The 27084-nt window shown below is 39.7% G+C and overlaps 2 protein-coding genes across 4 annotated transcripts in view; both read right to left on the reverse strand.

The window, feature by feature from the left end:
* The window catches only part of SECISBP2L (SECIS binding protein 2 like), a 55412-nt gene extending 41824 nt beyond the window's left edge, over positions 1-13588 (reverse strand). The window contains 2 exon segments of the mRNA XM_038418436.2: positions 12779-12802; positions 12804-13588. Coding sequence (XP_038274364.2) covers positions 12779-12802; positions 12804-12866 — 87 coding nt within the window. The 5' untranslated portion in view covers positions 12867-13588.
* Positions 13589-25060: 11472 nt separating this feature from the next.
* Positions 25061-27084, reverse strand: part of COPS2 (COP9 signalosome subunit 2) — a 36872-nt gene continuing 34848 nt past the window's right edge. For all 3 annotated transcript variants that reach the window (XM_038418658.2, XM_038418659.2, XM_043494029.1), the window contains exons 12-13: positions 26710-26768; positions 25061-25814 (exon numbers count right to left, since the gene is read on the reverse strand). In XM_038418658.2, coding sequence (XP_038274586.1) covers positions 25670-25814; positions 26710-26768 — 204 coding nt within the window. In that variant the 3' untranslated portion in view covers positions 25061-25669. The remainder of the gene's footprint in view (positions 25815-26709; positions 26769-27084) is intronic.

A 27084-nucleotide genomic window follows, 5' to 3' on the forward strand; every position in this document is an offset into this window, starting at 1 on the left:
TTCCATTTCTCTCTTTACTCTTCAGGATTATAACAAACATCCATCATGTCCACTAAATAAGGGCATTCTCCTCAAGAGCTTACAATCTTAAAATTCATAGGGATGCATTGCAATTAACGCAAGCACCAATCAGGAAATCAATCAGCCTGTTGGTACAGGTGGATTTTTGGAGTGATTTGAATGAGCTGGAAAACAACTGATAAATGTTGATTGGAAGGATGCAGCAAGCATAGGAGGTGGCATGTAACAACATGTGGCATTTATGTCGGTCTTCACATTTTCAAAGCTTCAGATAAACATCAAGTAATCTAAAGACTGGAATTGGAAGCCTGCAGAGGAGGCAATAGTCAGGAGAGAGGGTAGGATTCAGTGTACAAAGACACTAGGTTAGAGATGCAAGTGGGGCATAGTTGTGTAGGCTTTCATAATAATTGCATCTTAACTGCAAGCATCACAGAGTATTAGGATTGGAAGAGACCTGAGGAGGTCATCTAGTCCAACCCTCTGCTCAAAATAGGACCAAAAGCAACTAAATCATCCCAGCTAGGGGTTTGTCAAGCTGGGCCTTAAAAACCTGAAAGGATGGAGATTCCACCACCTCCCTGCTAGGTAACCCATTCCAGTGCTTCACCATCCTCCTAGTGAAATAGTGTTTCCTAATATCCAACTTAGACCTCCCCCACTGCAACTTGAGACCATTGCTTCTTGTTCCGTCATCTGCCACCACTGAGAACTGCCTAGCTCCATCCTCTTTGGAACCTCACTTCAGATAGTCCAAGGGTCTCAAACTCAATCTACCTTAGGGCCAGTGCCAGTTTTCAAATCCTCCCAGAGGGCCAATAACGTCACTGAAGATGGTGTTCAGAAAGCAAATGTTTATATTTTTTATTTTGAATTTCTTAGAAATAATAAAACTGTCATACAACTTTAGACAATTCTTCGCCTGCCAGAGAGTTTTTAGTGTTTGCCAGATACCTGACAAGGCTTCACTTCTGTCGGTTTGTTGATGTTTGACCTCAGTGACTGAGCAGTTGAAACCTTCAGGATTGTAGCAAGATGTGCATCAGACAGTTGTGTTCAGTATTTTGACTTGTTTATATTCATTCCACGGCTGACTCTCCCTGGCAACTAATGATGCTGCTCCATGGCTGACTATACCCAGCGACTAGTGATGGTATCTCTGTCCCTCTCCCCCAGCTAATGAGAGATGCAGGGGGTGGTGCCTGCAGCAGATATTGCCTGCAGCGTGTCTGCAGGCATCTCTCCTCCGCAGGCCGCAGTGGGGAAGGTGATGGGGCTGGCCTGCAGGCCGGTACTTTGAGACTGCTAAGGTAGTTGAAGGCTTCTGTCAAATCCCCCCTCACTCTTCTCTTCTGCAGAACTAATAACCTCAGTTCCCTCAGCCTCTCCTCATACATCATGTGTCCCAGCCCCCTAATCATTTTCACTGCCCTCCGCTGGACTCTCTCCAATTTGTCCACTTCCCTTCTGTAGCGGGGGGACCAAAACTGGACACAATACTCCAGGTGTGGCCTCACCAGTACTGATTAGAGGGGAATAATCACTTCCCTCAATCTGCTGGCAACGCTCTTACTAATACAGCCCAATATATCACTGGCCTTCTTGGCAACGAGGGCACACTGCTGACTCAGACCCATCTTCTCATCCACTGTAATCCCCAGGTCCTTTTCTGCAGAACTGCTGCTTCGCCAGTCGGTCCCTAGTCTGTAGCAGTGCATGGGATTCTTCCTTCCTAAGTGCAGGACACTGCGCTTAGCCTCATCAGATTTCTTTTGGTCCAATCCTCCAATTTGTCTCCAATCACTCTGGATCCTATCCCTATCCTCCATCGTATCTACCTCTCCCCCAAGCCTAGTGTCATCTGCTAACTTGCTGAAGGTGCAATTAATCCTATCATCCAAATCATTGATAAAGATGTTGAACAAAACCAGCCCCAGGACCGACCCCTGGGGCACTCCGCTTGATACCGGCTGCCAACTAGACATCGAGCTGCTGATCACTACAGGTTGAGCCCGACAATCTAGCCAGTTTTCTATCCACTTTATAGTCCATTCATCCAATCCATCATGTGGTAGACATAGTAAAGTCTGGTGTACATTGCAAAACTGACCATGCCCTGAGCCAAAAAACAAATCTTAAAAATGGTTTCAGCTAATCATTTTACTGCTAGTATGGATGTAACATTGCTAAGAAAAACTTTATTCCATCTGCAATTTTTGTGTTTCAAGAACATTAACAAATTTTGCTATGAATATTAGATCAAAGTTACCACATAAATAAAAATGAATTTTGTCACACTGTCTTTTCAAAATTATTTTGAAAAACAAGAGCCCCAAAATGACTAATCTAAAAGGTCTGCTAAACAATTTAGCCCCTTTTACACTGAGCCAAAAAAAGTTGGGCTGTAATGATTTCACTTTGAGTTGAAAAAAAGATCACCTTGCACCCATACTTAATACACTGTCAGAGGCTGCTGAAGTGAGACAGATACCTATACTCTAGTTATATTCAGGGGAAGACTCAAATTTGGTTGTTTGTGGAATGTGGATTTCTAAGCCTACTTTATCCCCAATGCAGACAAGAACTCCAGTGATGCCAACCAAAGGAATTTAATTGGTCTTAATTTCCACTCTTCCAGTAGCTGGCAACCCTGCAACGTAGTACATCATGTGTAATAAGCAGTGCTCTGTTCCCTGCATTCTACACTTTTTATAGAGTTTTCCAAATGAAATGTGACTAGGACCAAGTGACCACTTGCAGTGGGACAGTTGCAAGGATTAAGTTTTCACATCTTTGTTATTGTATATATTAACATATATACTATATAGCAACATTTACTAAAAGACTATCCGAAAAGCAAAAGAAGAAACCAAGTCAGACAAGCAGTATAGATGAAGTTTACTAGTTTAGAAATGAAAGCGACATTAAGAGTACTTAAAAACTAAGGAAAAGTTAAATAATGGAAGCAACAATAAAGTGAAGTGTTGCATCTACCAAACTGCATTTCTGGAAGAACTTCCCTCTCTTCAATCCCTTTGCAATAGAGTTATGCACTGAGAAAGAACTAATGCATCATCCAAGAAAACCTAGTCTGCTGTAAAGACAGGTAAACATTAAAAGTGTATGGTTAAGGTGATAGTACGATGGTAGCTCTTGAAGTTTTAGCAGGAAATACAGGAGGAGGATACAACTGTGACTACTTCAACTACAAAAAAAGGAAGCCAACTAGAAATGGAAAACCATGTGGTAGTGTTTCAGAACATGACCAGACTACCTATCATCCAGTAACTACTAATAGTTCTCAAAAATGCTTATTACATTATGAACTTTGCTCACTTATAGCACATTAATATATAAAATCTACAACATGTGATCCACTAAAGTCTGCATCACAGTAGAGCAAGTACCTTTGTGCTAATCAACTGCACTTTTGGCAACTAAATAACTAACGAGAATCATCCTTAGCAACTTCACTACAACTCACAAAGCTTCATGCAGAGGAAAAATGGTACAGTAGTTAGGTCACTCACATGGGACTTGGAAGAACCAAGTTAAATTTCCTCCCAACTTGAGACTTCCTGTGTGACACTGGGAATGCCAATTAGTAGCCCAGTGGCTCAGTTCCCCATCTATAAAATTGATAACACTTCCCTGCCTCACAGAGGTGTGGTGAGGGTAAATCCATTAAAAATTGTGCTCAGATAACATATTAATGGGAGATATAAGTACCTCAGACAGAGATTCACACAAATCCTTCTATTCTGAATTAATTCTTAGTTTTTATGATAGTCCAAAAGGACCTAATTAATTAACAAGTATTTGCACCATAATAGCTCCAACTCAGGATTTGCCCAAAAACAAAAATGGGAGAAGTGCTCATGAACAAACAGTAGCTCTCTTGGCCATAGCAATTTCCGCTCATATACAGCTAACCCGTTTCTATAAAGTCAGACCAAGCTGTTTAGATATACAAATGTGGTATTGTTCATGAATGGCTGAAGAACTTCCAAATGGTTATCCCAGTTCTATTTCTTCCTAGCAATACGAGACAGTTTTGGCCCAGTTATTATGCAATACACAAGTACTGACCAGGACCGTAAATAGGCTTTCCAGTTATTTGTCATCCAGATTGGGCAATACTTCATATCAGTAATGTCATAATGTTAAAATTGCCCTCATGAATTTGCACCACATTTCTCTGTTTTTAAACAACCAGGTGGCCTTCTGATCAACCTAATGGCAAACAAAGTGAGACAGGAGAAAGAACTAAGTATTTTGTGGAAGTATCCTAGATAGGAATTCTGGAATGAGTAAGCTTCTGTAATGCAATGCACTTCCAAGAATGCTTTTCAAGCATGGAGAAGATCAGTTTTTTTAGGACCGTTGGCCACTGCCTCTCTCATCTGTACAACTGTGAGGTGTCTGAAGTCCAATGTCTTATCAGGCTGAGACTGTGTTCCCAACAGGGTTTTAGGGAATGTGTGGGGAAATACAGAGATCATTACTTGATGTCAGGTCACTGTATAACTCTGTCATAAAAATGACTCTTCTCTTTATCCTTCCTTCTCCAAACTCCACCACTTTTCATGATTCATTTGATCATGGCATAGTCTTTAAGATCAAATGTAACAATCAAAAATAGATGATGAGACATCATTGACTAAGGCAAGAGTTTAGGATTTCCTGTAAAGAGGGCTCTGCATTCTGTAGTCTGTCTCCAATTCACTGAGATTATCTTTATCTGTTATGGCATCTGTACAATTACTCTGAGTTCATAGATTACAAGGCCAGAAGGGACCATTGTGATCATCTAGTCTGACTTTGTGTATAATACAGGCCACAGAAATCCCCGCAAATAATTCCTAAGACATATCTTTTAGAAAAGCATGCATTTTTTAATTTAAAAATGGTCAATGATGAATAATCCACCACAACCCTTGGTAAACTGTTCCAATGGTTAATTAACCTCACTGTCAACAAATTATGCCTTATTTCCACTCTGAACTTGTCTAGTTTTAACTTCCAGTCACTGGATCATGTTGTACCATTTTCTGCTAGATGGAAGAGATCATCATTAAATATTTGTTCCTCTTGTAGATACTTATAGACTGTAATAAAACAAAAAGACGATTAAGAGTTATCAAAATGAGCATAAGAATGGCCATACTGGGTCATACCAAAGATCCATCCAGCCCAGTATCCTGTCTACCGACAGTGGCCAATGCCAGGTGTCCCAGAGGAAGTGAACCTAACAGGTAATGATCTAGTGCCTTTATTATGGTGTCTTTGAAAAGTGTCCATGCAGCTTGCAAGGATTTCACTCTAGTCACTGTACCTTTTAATTTCTGTTTAACTAACCTCCTCATTTTTGCATAGTTCCCCTTTCTGAAATTAAATGCCTCAGTGTTGGGCTGTTGCGGTGTTCTTCCCACCACAGGAACGTTAAATGATGTTATATTATGGTCACTATTCTGAAAAAGAAATTAGTGAGTTTTTAATTTTGATAGCCTCTTTAATCTCCCTTTGCATTTCATCATCACCATCACTGTCCTGGTCAGGTGGTCGATAATAGATCCCTACCGTTATATTCTTATTAGCTCTTTGAGTCTATCATGTTTTCTAATCCTTTAATCATTCTCATGGCTCTTCTCTGACACCCCCTCCCCCCCCCGCTGGCCCCCAATTTATCAATATCCTTCTTGAATAGGGGGCACCAGAACAGGACACAGTATTTCAGCAGTAGTCATAACAGTGCCAAATACAGAAGTAAAATAACCTCTCTACTCCTACTGAAGATTCAGCTGTTTATGCATCTCAGGATCAAATCACACTGCGAGTTCATCTTCAGCTGATTATCCACCATAACCCCCTACATCTTTTTCAGAGTCACTGTTTCCCAGAATAGAGAGTCCTCTACCCTGCAAGTAGAGCCTACGTTCTTTGTTCCTAGATGTATATATCTACCCATATTAAAACACATATGGTATGCTTTGGCTCATTTTACCAAGTGATCCAGATTGCAGTCTGTCTTCATTATTTACCTCTTCTCCAATTTTTGTGTCAAAAGGAAGACCAAATACACAATCTCCTTTCTCTAACAAATTCTCATGATTTTGGGGGGTTCTAGCTCAGGATTTTTAAACCTTTGAGGTTGTCAATACTGTAATACATGTCTTAATATTATAGGGAAGAGAGTTTTGCCCTTCATATTGATGTTCAGTTTTAACTTACAAAACATTATGCAGTAGCTCATTATATATTTCAGTCCAACAATTACAACTCTAACAAGATGGCATAAATACTGAAGTGACCCTTTGTCTTCTATAAAAGAGATATTGTAGTCATCAACAGCTGCAAAGACAGAAGATGACACTAGCAGGACCAGACTGGTAAACTTTATCCTATAGTTATAGCACTGTATGTTCAATCTTAGAAAAGTTTGTTCATTGTAATGTAATGGCATTCAATATTACCCATTAAAATAGGATCTCTTGTTTTCTATCTAGGAAAGCAATGTTAGGACTCAGATATTTTTTCACCACCTACAATGTGAGAAAACAGATGCATAGGCTACATTTCAGAAAAACAGAATAAAGCTGATTATTTTACTATTTAAAGCCTGGAAACAAGAAGTCTAGTTGCAAAACATAGTAGGGCAACAACATAGATTATATAATTTTTAAAGCAGTTTTTCCAATTTTGCTCCTGAATCTTGTGTTTCAAATCTTCCATAAACTTAAATATGCAGACAAGTCACACACTTCATCTATTTTAAGACCAACTTTGCAAACACAGAAACCAGTGTTACTATAATTATTTGACTTCTAAGTGGCATGTATTCAAGGAACAGTAAATATGCAACCTAACTGGATAACATCAGAAACAGCCCTTGTAATACTGTCTGAAATATAATCATACTCTGACACATTTAAAATTGTAGTTCCAATATAGCACTATCATGCTCAGGTACACTGGTCTCCATTCAATGTTGTGTGAACTTATTTTTCCCCCTACAGATCTTCCACCATTATACATCCTTAAAGGTACTAGATCCAAATAAAATACAGTAGAGTGTAATGGTTTATGACTGCAGAACGAAAATATATTTGAAATTCATATTCAAGTATAAGTTCAAGACTGCTTGTTTTATCACAGCACAAGCTTCACACAAAGTTGAAAGTTTAATTTGCTACCCATTCACTGAGTATTTTAGAACAGGTGAAAATCTAATCTTAACCTGTCATGATTTTGCAATTGGTATGCTTTGGTTGGAAAGATTTTCTTTAGTTGACATAATAATCCCCACCTGTTTATGATGAAAGCCAGTTATATATGCAATAATGGCAAGATAGCATTAAGGCCGAGATGCTACATATTTCTTTGAAACACACACAGTAGGTGAGGTAATGTCTTTTATTGTCAAGGTGGGTGAGGTAATGTCTTTTATTATGAGACCAACTTCTCAGATACTCTGATTCCTTCTCCAGACCTAAAAAAAAAAAAAAAAAAAGAGGTCTGTGGGGCTTGAAAGCTTGTCTCTCTCACCAACAGAATTTGGTCTAACAGATATTACCTCACCCACCTTGTCTCTTGAAAATAAGAAACATACTATTTTGCAGGAGGATTATTTTAAAGGGACACTCAATTTAAAATTCATATTTTAGCCAGGATCCATAGATGAACAAAACAAAAAATCTGAATACTTAGATTACCATAATCGAAAGATCAGAGGAAAACATTTGTGTTTTTCAAGTGTGATTATTTTATGCTAAGTGTAGCCCAGTCAATTTTTCCTCAGTTGTGTGGGTCTTCCAAAAAGCAACACAGAGAAAAAGAAACAGTAATTACCCATGATAGTCAGATTCACACACTGATAAATTCCCAGGTTTTACAAAAGCTATAATTTGTTTTTTTAATTAATTTTTACCAAAATTTTGGGCCACTCAGGTACATGAAAATACTGATTATGTTAAGAAAAATTCAATACATTACATTAAGTAGATGTGATGATGTTAATAATGTTATTCTAAAAGCACAAAGAAGAAGCTGTCAAAGTAAGGCAATGTGTGTGCGCGCGTATCTATGTACATTCTGTTAATGTACGGTTCATTAATAAACCGCAACATTAAACTACTTTATCTTTTAGTACTCTTACCTTTCTCTATTTGTTGCTTTTTTCTGTCCTCCCATCTCTCAGCATTAACTCTGGTATTACTCAGAAAACCGTGAAGTTAATTTTTTGCACTGATTTTCACTTAATTTTAAATTTCTGTAAACAAACACTGATAAATTCCTGAGAAAATTAAAAAAACAAAAAAACCCCTGAAAGTAAAGGGACTTATACATTGGGAAAGGTAATGTAACATAGCAGTTGAGGAAGGAATGGGAAATCAGGACTGGTTTCTTTTCCAAGCTTTCATTGACTTGGAGAGTGACCTTGGGGAAATCACTTAACTTCTATGTGCCTCATGTCTACTCACCAGTAAAATGAACATACGTACATATATGCACATACACACCCCTCACATGCATATTGTAAACTTTAATATTATAAAAGTGCTTTGAGATTTTTGCAGGAAAGGCATTAGTACAAAGCATTACATAAGTGGGACTTTTCCCATTGGTCAACAATAAATTTGTCTAATAGCCACTAGAAGACTTATGGACATGCATATCTATCGTTGCAAAACAATTTGACTCTCTTTTAAAAACACACTGAAGACCTTGTTCTGGTTATAGTTCAATCATATGAAAATAAGAATCCTTACATAAAACATCTTTCTGGCAAGGACAGCTTTGTATTATCCTTAAGTGACTTCAAAGTTTAAGAAGAGAGTGTGTGTGTAACTTGGAGTTTAGCCTAACTCTTCTTTTTCCACTATAATAGACAAATCTCCCAATGTTCATATCCTCAAAAGAGAGAAATACAATTGGAGAAATTGGACAAAACAAAAACAGCACACCTACATCCAAATTACTTGGGTAATAAGCACTCAGCACCATAATAAAACCATAACTACACCTCTATCCCGATATAATGTGGTCCGATATAACATGAATTCAGATATAATGCAGTAAAGCAGCGCTCTGGGGAGCAGGGCTGCTTTACCTTGTTAAAGCCGAATTCATGTTACCACAAGCGGTTCCTCTGCACCCCCCCTACACTTGCTGTGCCCCCACCCCGGCCCAGCTCACCTCCCCTCCACCTCCTCCCACGAGCGGGAAGAAGAGGAACCGCACCCTGCCTCAGCTCACCTCCACTCCACCTCCTCCCGAGTGCGCCGCCGCCGCTCCTCCCCCTCCCCACCCCCTTCCTTTCAGGCTTCCCGCGTCAAACAGCTGATTGGCGCAGCAAGCCTGGAGGGGGAGGGAGGGAGAAGTGGAGTCGCAGCGGCACGCTCAGGGGAGGAGGTGGAGGTGAGCTGGGGCAGCGAGCGGTTCCTCTCCCTATCCTGATATAACATTGTCTCACCTATAAGACGGTAAGATTTTTTGGCTCCCTAGGACTACATTATATCGGGGTAGAGGCGTATCTGTTGGCACTACTTTCCTTGCACTTTGTTCAAGCAGACAACAAATAGGCTGTTTTTAAGTAACAAATACTGTAACTTAGGACATGTCCGTGATTGATGCTTTGCAATTCCACCTGATTTCGGATATTTATTAGGATAAACACATCCTAATTTTTGAATCTGAAAATAGTAATACCTCATTAAAAAAAACCCACAAGTTGTTTCTCTTCTCCTTGTTTCCTACCACCACTCCCTTGCACAGAAAACCTGCAAAAAACTTTGTGTGACCTTGCCTACAGTAGGAAAATAACCCATGGTTGACAATAGACACCATCCAAACACGCCATTTAACTGCACTTGAACACATTAACTTCTGGCACTGACAGAACCAAACCATTCCAACACCCATTACAGAAATCGCAACAAATCCCAGGGTAGAATAAGGGGTTTAGAACAAATTTCTGTAACATGTCTCTCTCTATATTAGTAACCCAAACTATTTAACCACAGTAGAGAATGGCTCAGATATTACAGTGATATAAACCTAGCTAGAGGGGAGCTAAGGGGAATCCACAGACTCTTTGTCACTAAGTTGTTTTGTTAGTGTAGACAAAAAAATAATACAAGATGTGTGATGGCTCTCTTTGTTCAAGAAAAGTTTTTGTGCAAAGAGATGAATTATGTCAACACTGACAATCCCTTTTCACCCCTCATATATTATACATATAACATGCAACAACATTCACTCTTCTGACATAGTTATACTCTAAATCAGATTAACTGTTCCTATGAGATGAGAAGTTGATTTTATTCTAGTTAGTCCCAAATAAACTGTAATGCTACTTTCTCCCTCCCCCAAAAGATTATTTACCTAACCACTTTCATCTCATGACTGTAGGCTTTTACACTATTTGTCAGTTGTCCAATGCCACTAAGGAGAACGGTGAGCAAATCAAAGAATTTCCAGGACCCGCACCAGCACCTTAAAACTGTGATAAAACACAAACTATTGTACACTGATAAAAGCACATTTTAATGTTTTTATTAAACTTACTGAGTTTGAACCTTAGTTCAGAGTATTCCTATGCAGGTTACTACTGGCTAATCAGAAAGTATGTGAAGCAAGACAGTTACAGTATTTCAGAAAGTTACCTCACAATTATTCACACTAGCATACTATACCATAGTAATGGATCAGGATCCCATTGTTCTAAGTACTGTACAAACAGGACAAAAAAAAAAAAAAAAAAAAAAGGACAGTTCTTGCCCCAAAGCTCTCAGTTGTGCTTCTTCTGATATGAAAGGGACTACATAAAAAGGGTACAACCATTACTGGGAGCTTCACTACTTAATGGGGTGAATAACCATAGTGATTTTTAGTCCTCTCATGAGCCAGGAAAAAAATGCTTAGGATGTGCGAAGTTATCTGTGATTAAGAGTTCTAGCAACAAACTTCGCAATAGCACCACAATACTAATTAAAGTGAACAAAAGACATGAAATTATTAACAAGATGCATAAAAAAAAAGTTCCCAATTTGGCAGAATAGCCTAATTTAATTTTAGTAAAAAAAAAAAAAAAAAAGTTGTTTTATTTCTGTCTTCGGAGTCATCTTTTCATCCTTTCTCCATAACTTCAAGCAATCAGATAGTTATTACTCATCATAACACACAGCCTGCTGTGAAGATAGACATTGTTTACTAATTCATCCTTAAAATCTATACATAAAATGAAACAATTATTCTTAAAAAATAACCCTTTGTTCAAGGTCTACTGTATTACTTAAGTTTAGAATTAAGTGAATTGAGAGGATAACCCCAGAATTTCTGAAGATTTTTCAAAACTGAAAGTCATAACTGGACTATATTTGAATTCCTGCAATTAGGGACTTTCAATACACATTTCCTTGAATAGCAGCTTAGTAATAATAGAGATCTTATTAAGTTTCACATAGAGAAACTCTTTAATTTTGGATTTTTAAATCATCGTCTTCTTGTGATGAAGGATTTTACTGTGTTCACATCAACAAAACATTAAACAATTGTGATTGAGTGAGATTTTAAAGGCTCCTTCATTCATCTCACAACAACTTGAAAAGACCCTGAAAACAAAGTGAATTGATTATTCCGTGGCCCTCCAGTTAAACACATGGGGGGAGAAGGAAGGCTAAAATTGTTCCAGGTGCTATCTAAACCTTTTATCTACTACAAACTAAGGACAGGCAGGGCTAGATTGTTCATGGAGTAGATGTAAGTTTCTAACATTCAGGGCACAAACAATGATTTTAACAAATCTACATGTTTCATACACTAGAGAAATGACACATTATTCATTTTGAGGATGTTTTTAAAAAAGTCTCTCCTGCTGATTTTGCATAGGTCAAATGAAATCTCACTTATTCCAATTCTCCCAGCAACTTGAAACACCTCAGGCAAAAGAGCAGAAAGGCGCATCACAACATCTTGATACAACATTATGAACATGACAAACAACAACATCGACTTGCATAAACTTCAAGTTAACATAGGAAGTGGGTAAAAAAGGAATAAGGTCAGACCTACAGTATTTCAGCGACTATTTTAACGCCCCTCCCCCCACCACACACACACACACACTTCACAAGACCCTCTCCAGCCCAACAGAGGGAAAGATGGCTGGGGCTGGGTATGCGGGGGTTAGGCGTGTGTTGTCATCCCCACTCCAAGATCCCTGTTTACGAATGAAACGTACCCCCAAACAGACATGAAAAGATCGAGTTTTCTCTTCCGTCAACAGCAGCCGGTCCAATAAAGGACATTCCCCGTCTCGGCTCGCTCTAGTTTTCTAGATAACTTTTCAAGACTAAAGTCGAGTTTGAGATTGTTTAAGGGGGAGGGGGGAGAGAAAAGAGCATTTACACCCGCCCTCCCCAATGCCCGTACACACAAACACACCCCCGTTACAGATCTCCTGAGCCCCAGGAACCCAGCTGCTTGGACTGCAGGCCCGCTGCCCCCCAACCCCCCTCAACTGAGCAGCTCCACTGCCCCCTCCCCCGCCTCCGACTTACAGCTCTGTCTCCCGGCTGCCGCAAATCCCCGATACCTCCCCCCCCGCCCCCTCTTCGTCCCCGTCTGACACCCGCGAGCTCCTCGGCCCCGGCACCCCTCGGCTCGCGCACACCCCTTCAGCCCCCCTCCAACCTCTCTCATTGTTTACAGCGCGCGTGCTCGCCGCCCCGGGCCCAGCGCCGCCCCCCCCCCTTACCTTGTCGGCTTTGTCCATGGCTCCCTCCAGCTGGGCTGGGGAGAGGCGGCGGAGCGTCAGGATCAGCTACTTTGCTGTTCCTGAGCATGCGCCAACGCTCTGCGCATGCGTATTAACATCCCCGGAAGCCAGGACCCCTCGCTTGCCGTCAGAGGCTGCTACCCGTTGAGAACTGGGTAAACACCGGGCCGCCGCAGCAGACCGCTCCCAGGGGCGGCCGAACGGGATAGCGGGCGAGCGCAGAGGCAGCACGGAGGCCAGGGTGTGTCAGCGGGGGGGAGTCAGAGCCGCTTCCTCTGTGCCTCTCCCTTCCCCGCCCGACTCGCTGAGCCGCTCCTGCATATGTCGGAGACACGACTGACAGGGAAACCGGCTCCCGGCTGCGCCACTGATGGGCGGCATCACCTGAGACGGAAGCCGGGCGGACCCAAGCCGTGCACAACGCGTTGGCTAAGTGGCTTTGTTGGCCTGCGCCTGCTGGAGGCCAAGAGACCTAGTAGTTAGAGCGCAGGACTGGGCGCCAGGACCCCTTGGCTCACGTGTCAGCTCTGTACGCTACTTACCCATCTGTCGGGGGCGCTGAGGATTGTTTAACTCATTGAAGCACTCACCTATTCTAACTGGTGACTGAATCGAAGTTGTTTCTGGGGTTATTCTCTGTAACGTGAAGGCATCAAACCCCTGATCCTTCAAACACTTAAGCAGAAGTTTAATTTTTTGTTTGCAGGTTTGGGGCCAAGTTTATAAATTGCTTAAATGAATGGTGTTAATAGAGGTACAAGCTCAAAGAAGGGCAGCTTACCTTATATATCATGCCCCTCCAAAAAAAACTCCCCCCCCCCCCAACCTAGAAAGTGGGAACTGATACTGTAGCTCAAGTCACATGAAGAAGTAAGCTAGACATACAAATGTTATTGTAACAGTTCCTGATTGCATTAACAATAGGGCTTGAATACTTGTGCGTCAGCACTGACACTACAAGCCTTTACCACTTGAGCTAACAGGCTGAATTGGACAGCTCTGGGCTGTATCACATTCATAATCGTATATGAGCTAACTGCAACTAGTGGTTATATTATACTGACTTTTTAATTTTCTATTTTATCTAATTAACTCAGTCAGTAATACTGGGTGTAGTGACACATACTACCACGAGCAGGTCTGCAAAGTGATCATCTGCTCTATAGCAAACACTTTTCAGAGTAGCAGCCATGTTAGTCTTGTATTCGCAAAAAAGAAAAGGAGTACTTGTGGCACTTTAGAGACGAACAGATTTATTTGAGCATAAGCTTTTGTGAGCTACAGCTCACTGCTTAGAAAGTGATTAAAAGTATTATGGTAGTACTCCAGTGCCTTATTTGAAATGGACTGGAGGTTTGTATATACAGATCTCCACCTAAAGAAAGGAAACAAATCTGCACTGGTACAAATTGTCAGACAAGAATGAAGGCTGAATGTATATTGTGGCCAACTGTCTGCTTAGTCACAGGAAATTGCTTTAGCTCACATTTGAGACACAAACTTTTAATTTGGACGCACATAAAAAGGCTACTGGAGCTGTATAAACTTTGTGGTATTAAGGGTTGAGTGTAATGGTGATAGAAACCAAGCTTGATTTTCATTAGTCAATGTCAGTACAGTAATCACTAGTTAATGGAGCAGAAAACTGACATTTTGGTATTGCTTCCTATTTTTGCTACTTTCATGTACAAACCTGGAGATTTCTCAGGTCTTACCCCAACACATACAGAGGCCAAGAATTTCAAAAATAGGTTCCTACATTCATGCTTTGGCTCCTAAACAAGGTTTAACTTTTTTCTAAAGGGTTGAGCATTCAGCCCCTCTCATTGAAGTTATATATGTGTGTTCAAAAGGTGTGTGTTTTTGCTTTCCTTCAACTATTACTACCTAGGTTATTGTGAAGGTCTATTGTTAGAACTGCATAGTTAGGGTTGCATTCTAAAACAGTCTTAAAATTAGGCAAATTCTATTGTCCTTAAAAAAAAAAGGGGGGGGGAGTAGCCCGTCACTGTGAAAGTTTTTAGTTTTTATGGCCTTTGAATTTTGTATATAGGTTTTGCTCATTTATCTTCATACATTTTTAGTAGGAAAACTTGGAATTTGGTCTTTGGTGCACTTTTTTTCTCTCCACAGACCTACTATTAATTATTGAGCAATCTCTCTTTAAAGCATTGCCTCTCTACACAAAAATTGGTAGAGAGGCAAGTGCTGAGTCAACCTAGGGTGACAGGTAATTTAAAAATAAAGCAACAACCTTAGATGTAAGGTCATTTTTGGATTTTATTCATGTTTTAAGTCATGTACTAGACACACAAACATGAATGACTGACAGGGTTGCCAGGTTTGGCTTAGTTTTACTCTATTCAAATGCAGGAGGAGAGAGAGAGAGAGAGAGAGAGTTCAGTCTTGTTCAGAAGAATAAGACACCATTCAGATAGGGTTGCCAACTTACTACTCACACAAAACCAAACACCCTTGCCCTCACAACCTGCCCTGCCCCTGCTCACTCCATCCCCCCCCCACCAACTGCTTACTTTCCCTACCCTCACTCGCTCATTTTCACCAGGCTGGCTTGGGGTTGGGGTGTGGGAGGGGGTGAGGGCTCTGGGGTGGGGCCAGAAATGAGGAGTTCAGGATGCGGGATGGGGCTCTGGGCTGAGACAGGGGGTTTGATGCGAAAGGGGGTGTGGGTTCTTGGATGGGGGCTTGGGGTGCAGGAGGGGGCTCTGGGCTGGGGGTTTTGGATTGTGGGAGCAGGTTCTGGGTTGAGGCAGAGGGTTGGGGCACAGGGTGGAGGGGTTGAGGGCTCCGGCTGGGGGTGTAGGCTCTGGGGTGGGGCTGGGAATGGGATTTGGGGTGCAGGAGGATGCTCTGGGCAGGGACTGAGGGGTTCAGACGGCAAGAGAAGGATCAGGGTTGGGGCATGGGGAGGTGAGGGCTCTGGCTGGGGATACAGGCTCTGGGGTGGGGCTGGGGATAAGGATGAGAGGTTTGGGGTGGGATCAAGGGGTTTGGAGGGCAGGAGGGGAGTGCTGGCTCTGGGCTGCGCTTACCTTAAGCAGCTCCCAGAAGCAGCGGCACATTTCTCCTGCCCCCCCCCAACTCATGCACAGAGGCGTGGCTGGACATCTTTGTGCACTGTCCCATCTGCAGGCGCTGCTCCCGCAGCTCCCATTGGCCAGTTTCTGGCCAATGGGAGCTGCAGAGCTGGTGCTTGGGGCAGGGGCAACACAGAGAGCCCCCGGGCTGCCCCTACACCTAGGAGCCAGAGGGGGGACATGCTGCTGCTGCTTCCAGGAGTCGAAGAGAGCCTGCCTTAGCCCCACTGCACCACCGACCGGACTTTTAACAGCCCAGTCAGCAGTGCTGACCGGAGCCACCAGGGTCCCTTTTTGACCAGGCGTTCTGGTTGAAAACCAGACACCTGGCAACCATATGTTCAGACCATATCTTGGATGAGATGGGACCCTGCCCTCTATTATCTAATAGAAGTTAAGAAATCCTGAGCTATGTTTCAAGCCACCAAAAGAAGTTATAAAAAACAGCAAAGCGTCCACTTGTCAATATAACAAAGCATATGAATAAAATGTGAAACCAAATGATATATTAAAATAAATGTGGAATCTGAATCCTTTATATATTGTTGGTTAGCTTTAAATTAATTTAATTACTTTACTTTTACATTCACAATATATTGTTTGGGTTATTTTAATTATTTCATTTTAAATTAATATATTTTGCACATTTATTTGTTTTGGAATCTGTTTATTTTAGTTTGCTGTAAATGTAATATGAGCAATAATATACAAACCAAATGTGTATTGTATTTTCCAAATGGATCATCATTATGACAAGGTGATCTGAAAAACAAACATTGTTATATTGATGAGAGTTTTTTTTGTTAAGTTTATTCAAAAATAAACGTTTTATATAAAAAAAAGAAGGAGTACTTGTGGCACCTTACAGACTAACAAATTTATTTGAGCATAAGCTTTTGTGAGCTACAGCTCACTTCATTGGATGCATTCGATAAACCTTTTATATATTTCTCTTGTCCTGTCCACTGAGTGTATGCCTCAACCAGGGGATTAACAACTCAGGTCCTCAGAGATCTCCAACCATCCAGGTTTTTGTTCCAACTAGCAAATAATTGTTTTTATTAAAATCCACTGGTTTGCATTGCATATAGAATTCTCACGTGCCCTAGTTTTTAGTATGAATTAGGATATTTAAGAGGTTTCATATGCAATATTAAGCACTGTACATTTTCAAACAAACTATTAAATGCTGGTTGGATTAAAAACCTGGACTACGGGATGTCCCTGAGGAACAAAGATGAGAATCTTGGTCTTAAGCAATGACCTAAAACACAACCTGGATGAAGTGAGCTGTAGCTCACAAAAGCTTGTGCTCAAATAAATTTGTCAGTCACTAAGGTGCCACAAGTACTTCTTTTCTTTTTGCGAATACAGACTAACACCGCTGCTGCTCTGAAACCTGGAAAGTTGAATCTCACTCTTCAGGACAGCCAACCCTTTGCAGGTGCTACATTTTTTGTCAGATTTCATCCAGTAACAGAGAAAGGGGCAACATGCAGCTGTTAAAGATTTATGTGCAGCTGCAGATGGATAGTTTATCCATCCCCAGCTGCACTCTTCCCCCTCCCCCAAGCTATCTGTGTGAAGAAAAAGCAAAACCACAGACACCTTGTATTTCCTTTGCCCTTAAAATCCTCTTCTCCTGTCCCTAACTTAAATGATATTTGTAAAAGAGTTTAAGAAAACATGCTAAAGTAAAAAGTTTTGCATTGTATTGTAAGAAGGCAGATTTGGCAAAGAAAGCTAACAATTCTGTACAAGTGACTACAGCAACTTTCTTATGTAGTGTTGGCAATACTAAGACATTCCATGGAACTACAGAGCACTGGACTTCTCCCACTACAGTCACCAAAGCAACCATAAGGCTAAATCCTATTGAAAAGTGATAGGTCTTGCATTGTGCCCTGAAAACCCACAAACTTGAGCTCTTTTGGTCTAATGCAAGATATCAACAGTGCCTTCCACCAAGCCACCTAATTGCTGAGACCAGTCGATTCTAGCATCTCGATCCATGGCATACAATGATTGCTAGTAAGAGATTTCCCTGACCAAGTGCTAAAAATGGTACAGGTTGTAGAGTAGCAGCCGTGTTAGTCTGTATTCTCAAAAAGAAAAGGAGTACTTGTGGCACCTTAGAGACTAACAAATTTATTTGAGCATAAGCTTTCGTGAGCTACAGCTCACTTCATCGGATGCATCCAGTGTAGATGAAATCAGCATGGGCCTACTCACAGGGCATAAAGTTAAGCATGTGCATCAGTCTTTGCAGCATTAGGAGCTAACAGTTGATAATTTGCTGAGTGTGACTATGAGATGGAGCTATAAAAGTTCACTTTCAAGAATTTGTTTAATATGAACATTTGATTCACCTTATATTTTTGTAGCAAAGAAATTAGGCTAGAAAAAAAAAGGTATAGTTTGGTTAATTACCACTTAAACTTGTAGCAAAATGTCAACACTCCCAACTAAGGCATGCTAATGGAAACAAATAATTCTGAGTGATAAAGAGATCAAATACCTACCATAGAAAAAAAAGGTGTGTTAAGATTTACTGGATCCTCAAGTACTCCTAATCAAAAGTATTTTTACATTTACTAATAAAAACCCAGGCAGATCTGAATCTGATAGAACAGCATGTGAGAAATGAGTGGTATATTTAATGAACAAACAGCAAGCCTCCATCATAATTTCAACATTAGGTTAATATTAAAGCTAACAACAATATTTTCACAAAGCTATTTTGCTAAAGCTTTCCAGATACAACTATTATTTTAGCTCTTTTATTCTTCATTTAAATTGCACCTGCTACATACCAATCTATTTTACTGTTTTAGACAAGTGTTTTGTAGCTTGGACTCACCAAACAGATGCACTCCATCTTTCCATGCATAAAACAGCGTATTATCATATCTATATCCAACATTTTACCTTTAAAATGGAATACACAATGTATGGCATTTTGCATATGGACTATCACATTGTACATTAAGATCTTATCTTGCAAATTGGTTATCCAGGGGTAGGCTTTTACAACTATGCAGACAATAAATAAGTTCAGTAGACTTCACACGGGCATAAGAATCAGCAAAATCACACAGATTCCAGACTTCTGCATAGATGTCTCTAGAACTGCCAGTTGATAACATCTCAGTAGCTGGCTTGCTTACATGCACAGGTATTCTACATGAAAACATGCCTGCAGTACTGTTGTCTCATCCTCCCCTCACCCTTTGAATCTGATAGTTAATCAAGATTTTGAGCTCTTTGAGGGGTTGGGACTGTCTCTATCACATGCCATTACAGCGCCTAGCACAATGAGGCCCTAAAGTGGACCTCTTAGGTGCATTGTAATAATTAGTACTAATAATGTTATTAATGTGATTGCTGTATACAATCATTAAGCCGCTGGACTTAGGAGCAGCAAATATCTGAGGTAACCATGCCTAAATTAATGCAGCATTTTCGTAGGCTCCATGCCTTAAATCTTGTCTGAGTTGGTAGTCAACAAGACTATCGCTCCTATAGGGATTGGGGAAACAGAGCAGAGTGAAATCATAACCCCCTTGACTTCAGTGGAGCCAGGATTTTACCACAAATGAGCAGTGGAGGGGTTGGCCCTCCCCTTCCTCACAAAAACCCTCTCCACCTGGCACCTGCAGCCTTTGTGACTCCCCTCCCAACAACACCTTCAATGAGATTAATGAAAGACTCTGCAAAGGTGCTTCCTTGGTCATCTCCCCCACCACAATGTTTTTCAATGGAATGTGCAGTAGGGACACCAGAATAGTAAGGGTCAACAGTAGAGCTAACCCAAGTGTTTGTGGCCTGAAAAGGGTACTGTTTCTACAATATCTTTTTAGGTTCTTTTACAAAAGGGAGACAGAAAAATGGATTTAGCCAATTTAATGAAGATTATGATCCAGACGTGAATGGATGTTTCCATGCAATGAAGTTTGTTCTTTTAATGACTATGGTATTGTTATGCAGGTTATATTAACAGTATCCAGTTGATGCAGTTGAACAAGTTTCTTTAGTCATTAACAGACAGCTGGGTATCAGATAAAAACAGAGAGATAACCTGTAATGTATTTCATTTCTCCTAAAGTCAGTCTAACTCAGTGTATATCTACACATCTTTACAAAACAAAGTTTATATTCCTCCCCATTATTGTATTTCTTTTGCTTATTTCTGCCAAGTTAAGTTGACTTATTTCGAACTTAGCCATTTCACATCTCTCCAGTAATGTGGGAGAACTTGCCTGACTGGCAGAAAACCCAGTGAAGAATGCCACTGAGAACAATTCTGAAACAATTGCCTTCTTTGAAATGGACACCAGAACTATAGTGTGGAATGCAACTTAGTTAATTAAGAATCCCACCCAAAATAATGCTGACCACTGACTATGTGTTAGGACATTTTCTTAAGATATTTGCTGGATGTTTTTAAATAATGAATCATTATGATAAAATAACTGTTCATTGTAAAATTCTTCTTGTGTTCCCAAAACACATACCAACATAAAGGTCACACTTAAAAGGGCCATTATTCATAGTAACCAACAATAAGAAGCCTTCATATCTAAATTGGGCAATATTTTTAAAAAGCTGGATCTATATATCTAAACAATATACATAATGCAGAGGGTCACACTGGACGACCTGAGATATTGTAGGGGTGGAAGGAAAGAAACTTAAAATATTTCATAAAATTTCTTAAATCTCTATTTTCACTGAAAAGGAGGAAAAGATGCAAAAGTTATTCACACGAGCTATGTTAGTTCCCCACCCCACAACTATTACATCTATGCAAGGGCACTTGGTTACAACAATTTGGTTTTTACTTGTATAGGTGGGACCAAATAGGATTACAGTCATATTAAATGATCCATGTCAGGAAAAAAAAGAAATCCAGGTATTCATTCTAGATATGCAAATAATTGTGGGTGCAAATTCAGTGGCTGTATTTGAAAATACAGTCCTAATGGTCCAATTAAAAAAAATAAACCACCAGTTTTAAAATCTGACATTTCAGGTACAAACAATTAAATGCTGCATCTTTCTTCTGTAACATGGCAAGAGAAAAATACCCAAAATGCCACTTTGGAAACAACAATACCTAGGTCTGGCCTCCAGCAACACTTCAACCACACAGGTGCCAATTTTAACTTAGTTTTTAAAAGTTTATTAAATGTATTGCCACATCTGCAAGGCAGCAAGTGAAACCCCACTTAAAACACTGCCATTGCCTGGAGGGTGACAGGCGAGCTGGAAAACAGGTATGGCTCGCCCACAAAAAAATAAAGAGCTAAAGTTACTGACCTTCCAAAAAACCAAAACCAAAAACCAACCCAACTATGTAAATTACAATTTGAGTTTATTTACATAGAGTAACTTAATGCACTACTCCTGAAATGTCAAACAATTGCTCTAGCTTTGAGCGAGAAAGAATATTTTGGGGTAAATTCCAGAGAGATGTCACGTTACTATGACTTAACACAAATGGTGGGATGATTGTTTGTGTAAACTATGTCAGTAAAAGGAAAGTAAATCTGAAAAATCTAGTTTTTAAAATAGGATTCTAGCATTTTACAGTGAAGTAACATTTCCAGGTAGTTGGAAGAGCCATACAGTTTTGATAATAGACTGAGTTTCAGGCATCTTTCACTATGCTGAAATGCACCAACAGGCAGATTCACTCTTACTTTCTTTTTGATTTTGCTTAAAATGCTCACCTTTCTTCCTTTTGAACCTCCACTCTTAAACGCTATTATATCTGGCTAAAAACAAAAACCTGTGCTGATGGGCACCATATAGGTGACTAAATTAGATAAAGAGAATGACATTACCTCAAGGAGATGCAGCACAGTGTATTATAATACAGCTGGATTCTGATTCTACACAAAAATGCACTGATTTGGAGCCCAATCTTCAACTCCGGTTTCATTAATAAAGATAGGTAAAGTGAACATCACTGGGAAGGGAGCACAAAGGGACTGTGGAAGCAGGTTTTTTCAGCATTCTGCCTTCCTTCCTGAGAATTACTAAAGCCTCCCCACCCCACCCTCCCCCCAACAGACATACCTAGGTTCGGGAAGGCTCTGTGGGTTAGGAAAAGCCACTCTTTAAGCAGTGTTGGACTCCGGTTAACGCTTCCTCTCTCTTTTTGAGGAGGTCTCAATTGTTCCCTCCTACAGGTTGGGGAACAATTGTAGGGTAAATGGCAGGGGAGAGAGCCTATGACAGAAGGGCTCAGCACCCACATTGCTATGGGAAGGTGACCCCTAAAGAAGGAATGACTATCCATACGGAAGACACTGGATCTGTAGATATGGAGCCCAGGCTTGCTGAGTGGTATATATATTAACTGGATGCACATGTATAAATTTGCTGTGAAGTATAACAAATTAATTTGATTTTGCTAAATGCAGCCTCCAACCTACAAACACCTACTACCTGGCAGTGCTTCCTACTCTGAGTAGTTCCAATAATTGATTTTTCATGGGATTTTTTTTAAAACGTAAAGAACATGTCACATACCATAGTATTATTCAGAAACATGGTGTGTAATAAGAACCATGCATCTGCTAGTGTTATCTGAAGATATTTTTCAAAGAACGTGAAAAAGGACTCTGCCCAGCTCCAATTTATATTCATTTAACTGTATCTCCAAATACTCAGTTTAGACTGAGAAGATTAAAATGTCTATTGGTTAAAAAGAAAATTCTATCAGGGAAGGAAACTTGCATGTTAAGATTCAGCCCCATGTTATTTACAAGAATTGAGTTTTGTTTCATATACTTTTCCTTGCATTTAATACAAATCACACTGGACACCAGAACAAGAGTTGTTCTTAGCATGCTATGTAACTAATCTTTCAAATGGTTTTAAATAAAATGCATTGAAATGACTGAGAAGGGTGGTCAAGTGGACAGGACACTGGACTGGGACACAACTGCTGGGCGCAGCCATATGCTTGCTATGTCATCTTGAGCAAATTTTTAATTTACCCTGTCTCTCAGTTCTCCACCTGTAAAATGGGGGTAATACTGTCCTATCTTGCAGGGATGTTGTGAAAGTAAAATCCATTAACAATTGTGAGATGCTCAAACAATATGGTGACAAAGGCCATGTAAGTACCTACCTAACCTGTGAGACTAGCTATCTGCAAAATTTAATTGTTTTAAATTAAGTCTTAATTCGCTAGCAGCTCACATACAAACCCAACCATTTGAACTCAAATGTGTGTTTTGGCTTTACTATAAATGATAAGCCATGTAATTGATTTGTGTAATTTTTAATGGGGAAAAAAATTCATTTGAACAGACAAGATGTAATCTGAAACACCAACTACAGGATTTCAAATGACAAAAAGTTAAGTAAAAAGGCACAGCTGTGATTTATTTAAAGTGATTTGGAAAACTTTAGTATATTGAGTACGATTAGAATTTCTTTATGAAATCTATACTTATGTCTCATTTACTTTAGATAGTTATTTGACTTGGTGCAGCGATGCTTACCTGATAGGCATGAGGGAGAATACAGCAAATCATTCTTTCCCTAATCCTTTGCAGTCTCCTGTCTGAATGCTCTATCTGCTCAGGTTAGGCACAGAGTACTATTTTTATCAATCTTCTAAAATCTTCTAAAAACCAGGCAACTGTAATAGCCATTTCATTTTTTGTTCTGTTGAAGAGCACAATTAGCTTTTCAATCTCTAGATAATATAGGTGCTTTGCTTAATACATTTTCCATATGTAATTCAGGCATCTGTTGAAGGTAACAAAGGGTATTTACATCAATAGAGAGAAAAAAAAAAACATACAAGAATGCACCTTCAATTTCTTACTCGCCAGACTAGGGATTTAATTTTGATTTCCTTCAGTATACCTAAATTTGACAATCTCAATGTCATACTTAGCATTATCTTATTGTTTCAATAAGACTCTGGCTAGAGAATTGCATTCCAAAATATCTGATATATGATAAAATACTATATTACACACATAAAAATAAACTTTTTTCCTATGGCCTTTAAAATCTCCAGCAGTTCAGCAAGAGGCCTTGTTACTCAAGTCCGTGAGGTTAAATTTTAGATACTACATTTCCAGATCTTTTTCTTTCAACTCTGTCATTCACAAGCTGTCCTACAACATTTGATTTACTAGCTGGTATCTCACTCCCCTGCCTCTCCTCTCACAGAAAGTGACACAGCATTTGCTACTCTCATTTGTGGTCGAAGAGAGTTTAAATTGTTTCACTTTTATTCTTAAATGTCTTCAGGTGTTTACTGCTTTAAGAATATATTCATCCTGTGAAGAGCGTGCCTGGCATTGCCCTTTGTACCATTTAAACCATGCATCTGTCTTGAATGGAGGGAGTGCAAGTGTGGACAAAGTGGCCGCACAGGAAGGCTTCCACATCCCCTGGATGTGGGCTGCTGGCGGGATTCTGTTCTGGCACTAAAAACGGGCTGTCACAGAGAGAGCTGATGCAGTGGACTCATTGGAGGACACTACAGATCCATAGTTAAATGGATCCAGTGGCCCAGAACTCCTGGAGGGGAGAAGTTTGCTCAATCAGAGCTTGAACAGTGGCTATGAAGGGACTGTACTGCAACCAGTCAGAGGGAGGGGATGGACTCCATCTCCCCTATCGCTGCACAGAGCGCTATTCTATACTCATACTGCAGAAATCTCAGCATCACTCCCAAATTTTCATATTCTACTTACGTAACGTATTACAGTTAAATTCAGAACCAAGTCAGAACATAAATGTAGTTTAACAAGGCACAAACTTAAAGTCAGCTATGGTGGTCTGAATTTCCCCAAAGCCATTTCTGACCAAACATTTATTTGAAATACCAAGATCAAAATGAGGACCTGATACTTAGAAGTGCAGACCCCCAACCACCATTGACTACCACTGGCATTGCAAGATCCCTGTACCTCTCAAAATAAAGCCTTAAAAATCAGCAAGACTGCTAGATATCAGTTCTTAAATCTCTAATATTTTTACATAAATATGGTAAGAAATAAACCAAAAGCATGCACCAAGGTTAAGATTTAATCTCCAAAATGTTTTCAGTATCTGAGGTGAGGAATATTCACTTACCTACTTTTCTAAAAAAACAAAATGTAATGAAAACACATCAAGAAACAAACTGTACAATTTCTGAACTGCACTGTTTATTTTGCTGCTTGAAACCTAAGTGACAGTATGCCACTATAATTACGGGGTTTCCTCTAAACCTTTACTACGCTGCAGGTACAGAAATATATGGACACATTTTTGGAGAATTGACATTTTGAAAAATGCAGCAAACATTTCAATTTATACATGAGAAAAGGAAGTGTTCAAAAGGGTATGCATTTCAAGTTATTGCAGGTTATTTCTGTGAGAGAATTTCTGCAGGTAAAACATGTTTAAATTTAACCAACAGTAACGTGTCAGTGTATTTAAAATCATGACAAAAATCTTCTCTCTGGTCATTAGTTGCCCTTGACAAATTACTATCATGTTGTATGTTTAGGGCGAGATGTCAATACAGCATAAATCCCGTGGCATTTTGGTTTTCTTCTGGAGATTAAAGCTGTTTTTCTTGGGATAAATGCAGCAGCAAAACACAAACCAGCTGATCAAAAAAGCACTTCTGCCATAACTCCAATAATTTCAGGGCACATCAACCGACAGTAGTTTTGCCATTCCCAGTTCTTTTAAGGTTTACATCACCGCACTGTTGCCTTAAGTACATTTTGTAAAAGCTTGTTTTCTGTTAAGCCAGCTTGCTGACTACAGCCTGGTTGAGAGAATTTAGTTGGTTGGTCCATTTATCTAGTGCCGTATACCGTGCACCACCCCTCTTCTGATGATCCAGTTCAAGGAGCTGGTTGACCTGATCAATTCGGCCATGAATAGTGCTAGAAAGACACAAAAAACCCTAATTAGATACATCTGTAATGCACATTAAAAATCTGAAACTATAGTGATTCGCTCAAAACACACACTCAACTAATGCAAAACAAAGACATTAGAACTTATTTGAGAGCTTGACTGGCCTAGGAATTTAACATCTGCACAATGTAGTGCCCGGTGGGAAATTATGATAAGAGGTTAAACAGCAGACTCATTTCCCCCGCCAAACACTTACGGCTAGAGACACTAGGACCAATGTGTATGCAGTGCACATGGCTCAGAGGTGCTTGTAGGAATTTAAGGCCACCTGATATAAAACAACATTTTAGAGAACACCTGATCTTTGTTTTACAGTGAATTCACTGCTTCCAATAAGGTTTCTCAAATATAGGAATTAAAGGTAAATATATTTTCTTTAAATTCAGAAAACAGGGAAAAAACTTTAACTTTTTATAAAAATCAGCAAACTAAAAAATTATCCAGTTGTTTTATAAACTATGGCTGAGATTTGCAAATTAGCTAAGAGGTTTAGACACCATTCCCTTAAAATTAAAAGGCTTTTAAAATCTCAGCCTTTACATATTTATAGATTTAAACACTAGTTAATAATATACAACTTACATAATTTAGCATAGTGATTCAATCATATGCTATTATAAAATGCAAAAGTTATGTAAAATCATACCATTGAAACTACTTAAAGCTCTTCTGAATTCACATCTTCTAATGTGACTCATGTTACTAACCCAAACAGCTCCAAAGGACGTAGCTTACACATTATCTTATATAATTTTAGAATCAAATGGCATTTTCAGGGGAAACAACACACACTATTTGCTGTTTTTTCTACACTACAGTTTTAAGACATTCAATAATCAGAAATAGGAGGAAAGTACATACTTATCCAATATGCACTGCACGAGTAAGCTCTCCACGTCAGCTACATCTATGTTTAATTCCTAAGACAGAAAACTCGTTATGTTGCCATTGTACTATTTTGCAACCAACATTTATTTTTTAATTTTAAATTTTCACATGTAAGTACTGAGCTCAGTTTCTTAATGTCAGAATATAGTACCAAGTCAATAATAATCAAAGAGAATAGGAAAAGAACAACCAAGATATACACTGTCAACAAGAAAAAGATCAGCAGCATCTCGGAAGAGCTCAAGCTGCTACCCCTAAATTTCAGTGAGCAGCTCCTGCAGAGAACTTGTTCGCTGATTGCAGTCATTTAGGAACTGATCAGACGATTATATGAGGTCTAATACAGGG

The sequence above is a fragment of the Dermochelys coriacea genome, chromosome 10 (assembly GCF_009764565.3).
Source record: "Dermochelys coriacea isolate rDerCor1 chromosome 10, rDerCor1.pri.v4, whole genome shotgun sequence".
Classification (NCBI taxonomy): Eukaryota; Metazoa; Chordata; order Testudines; family Dermochelyidae; genus Dermochelys; species Dermochelys coriacea.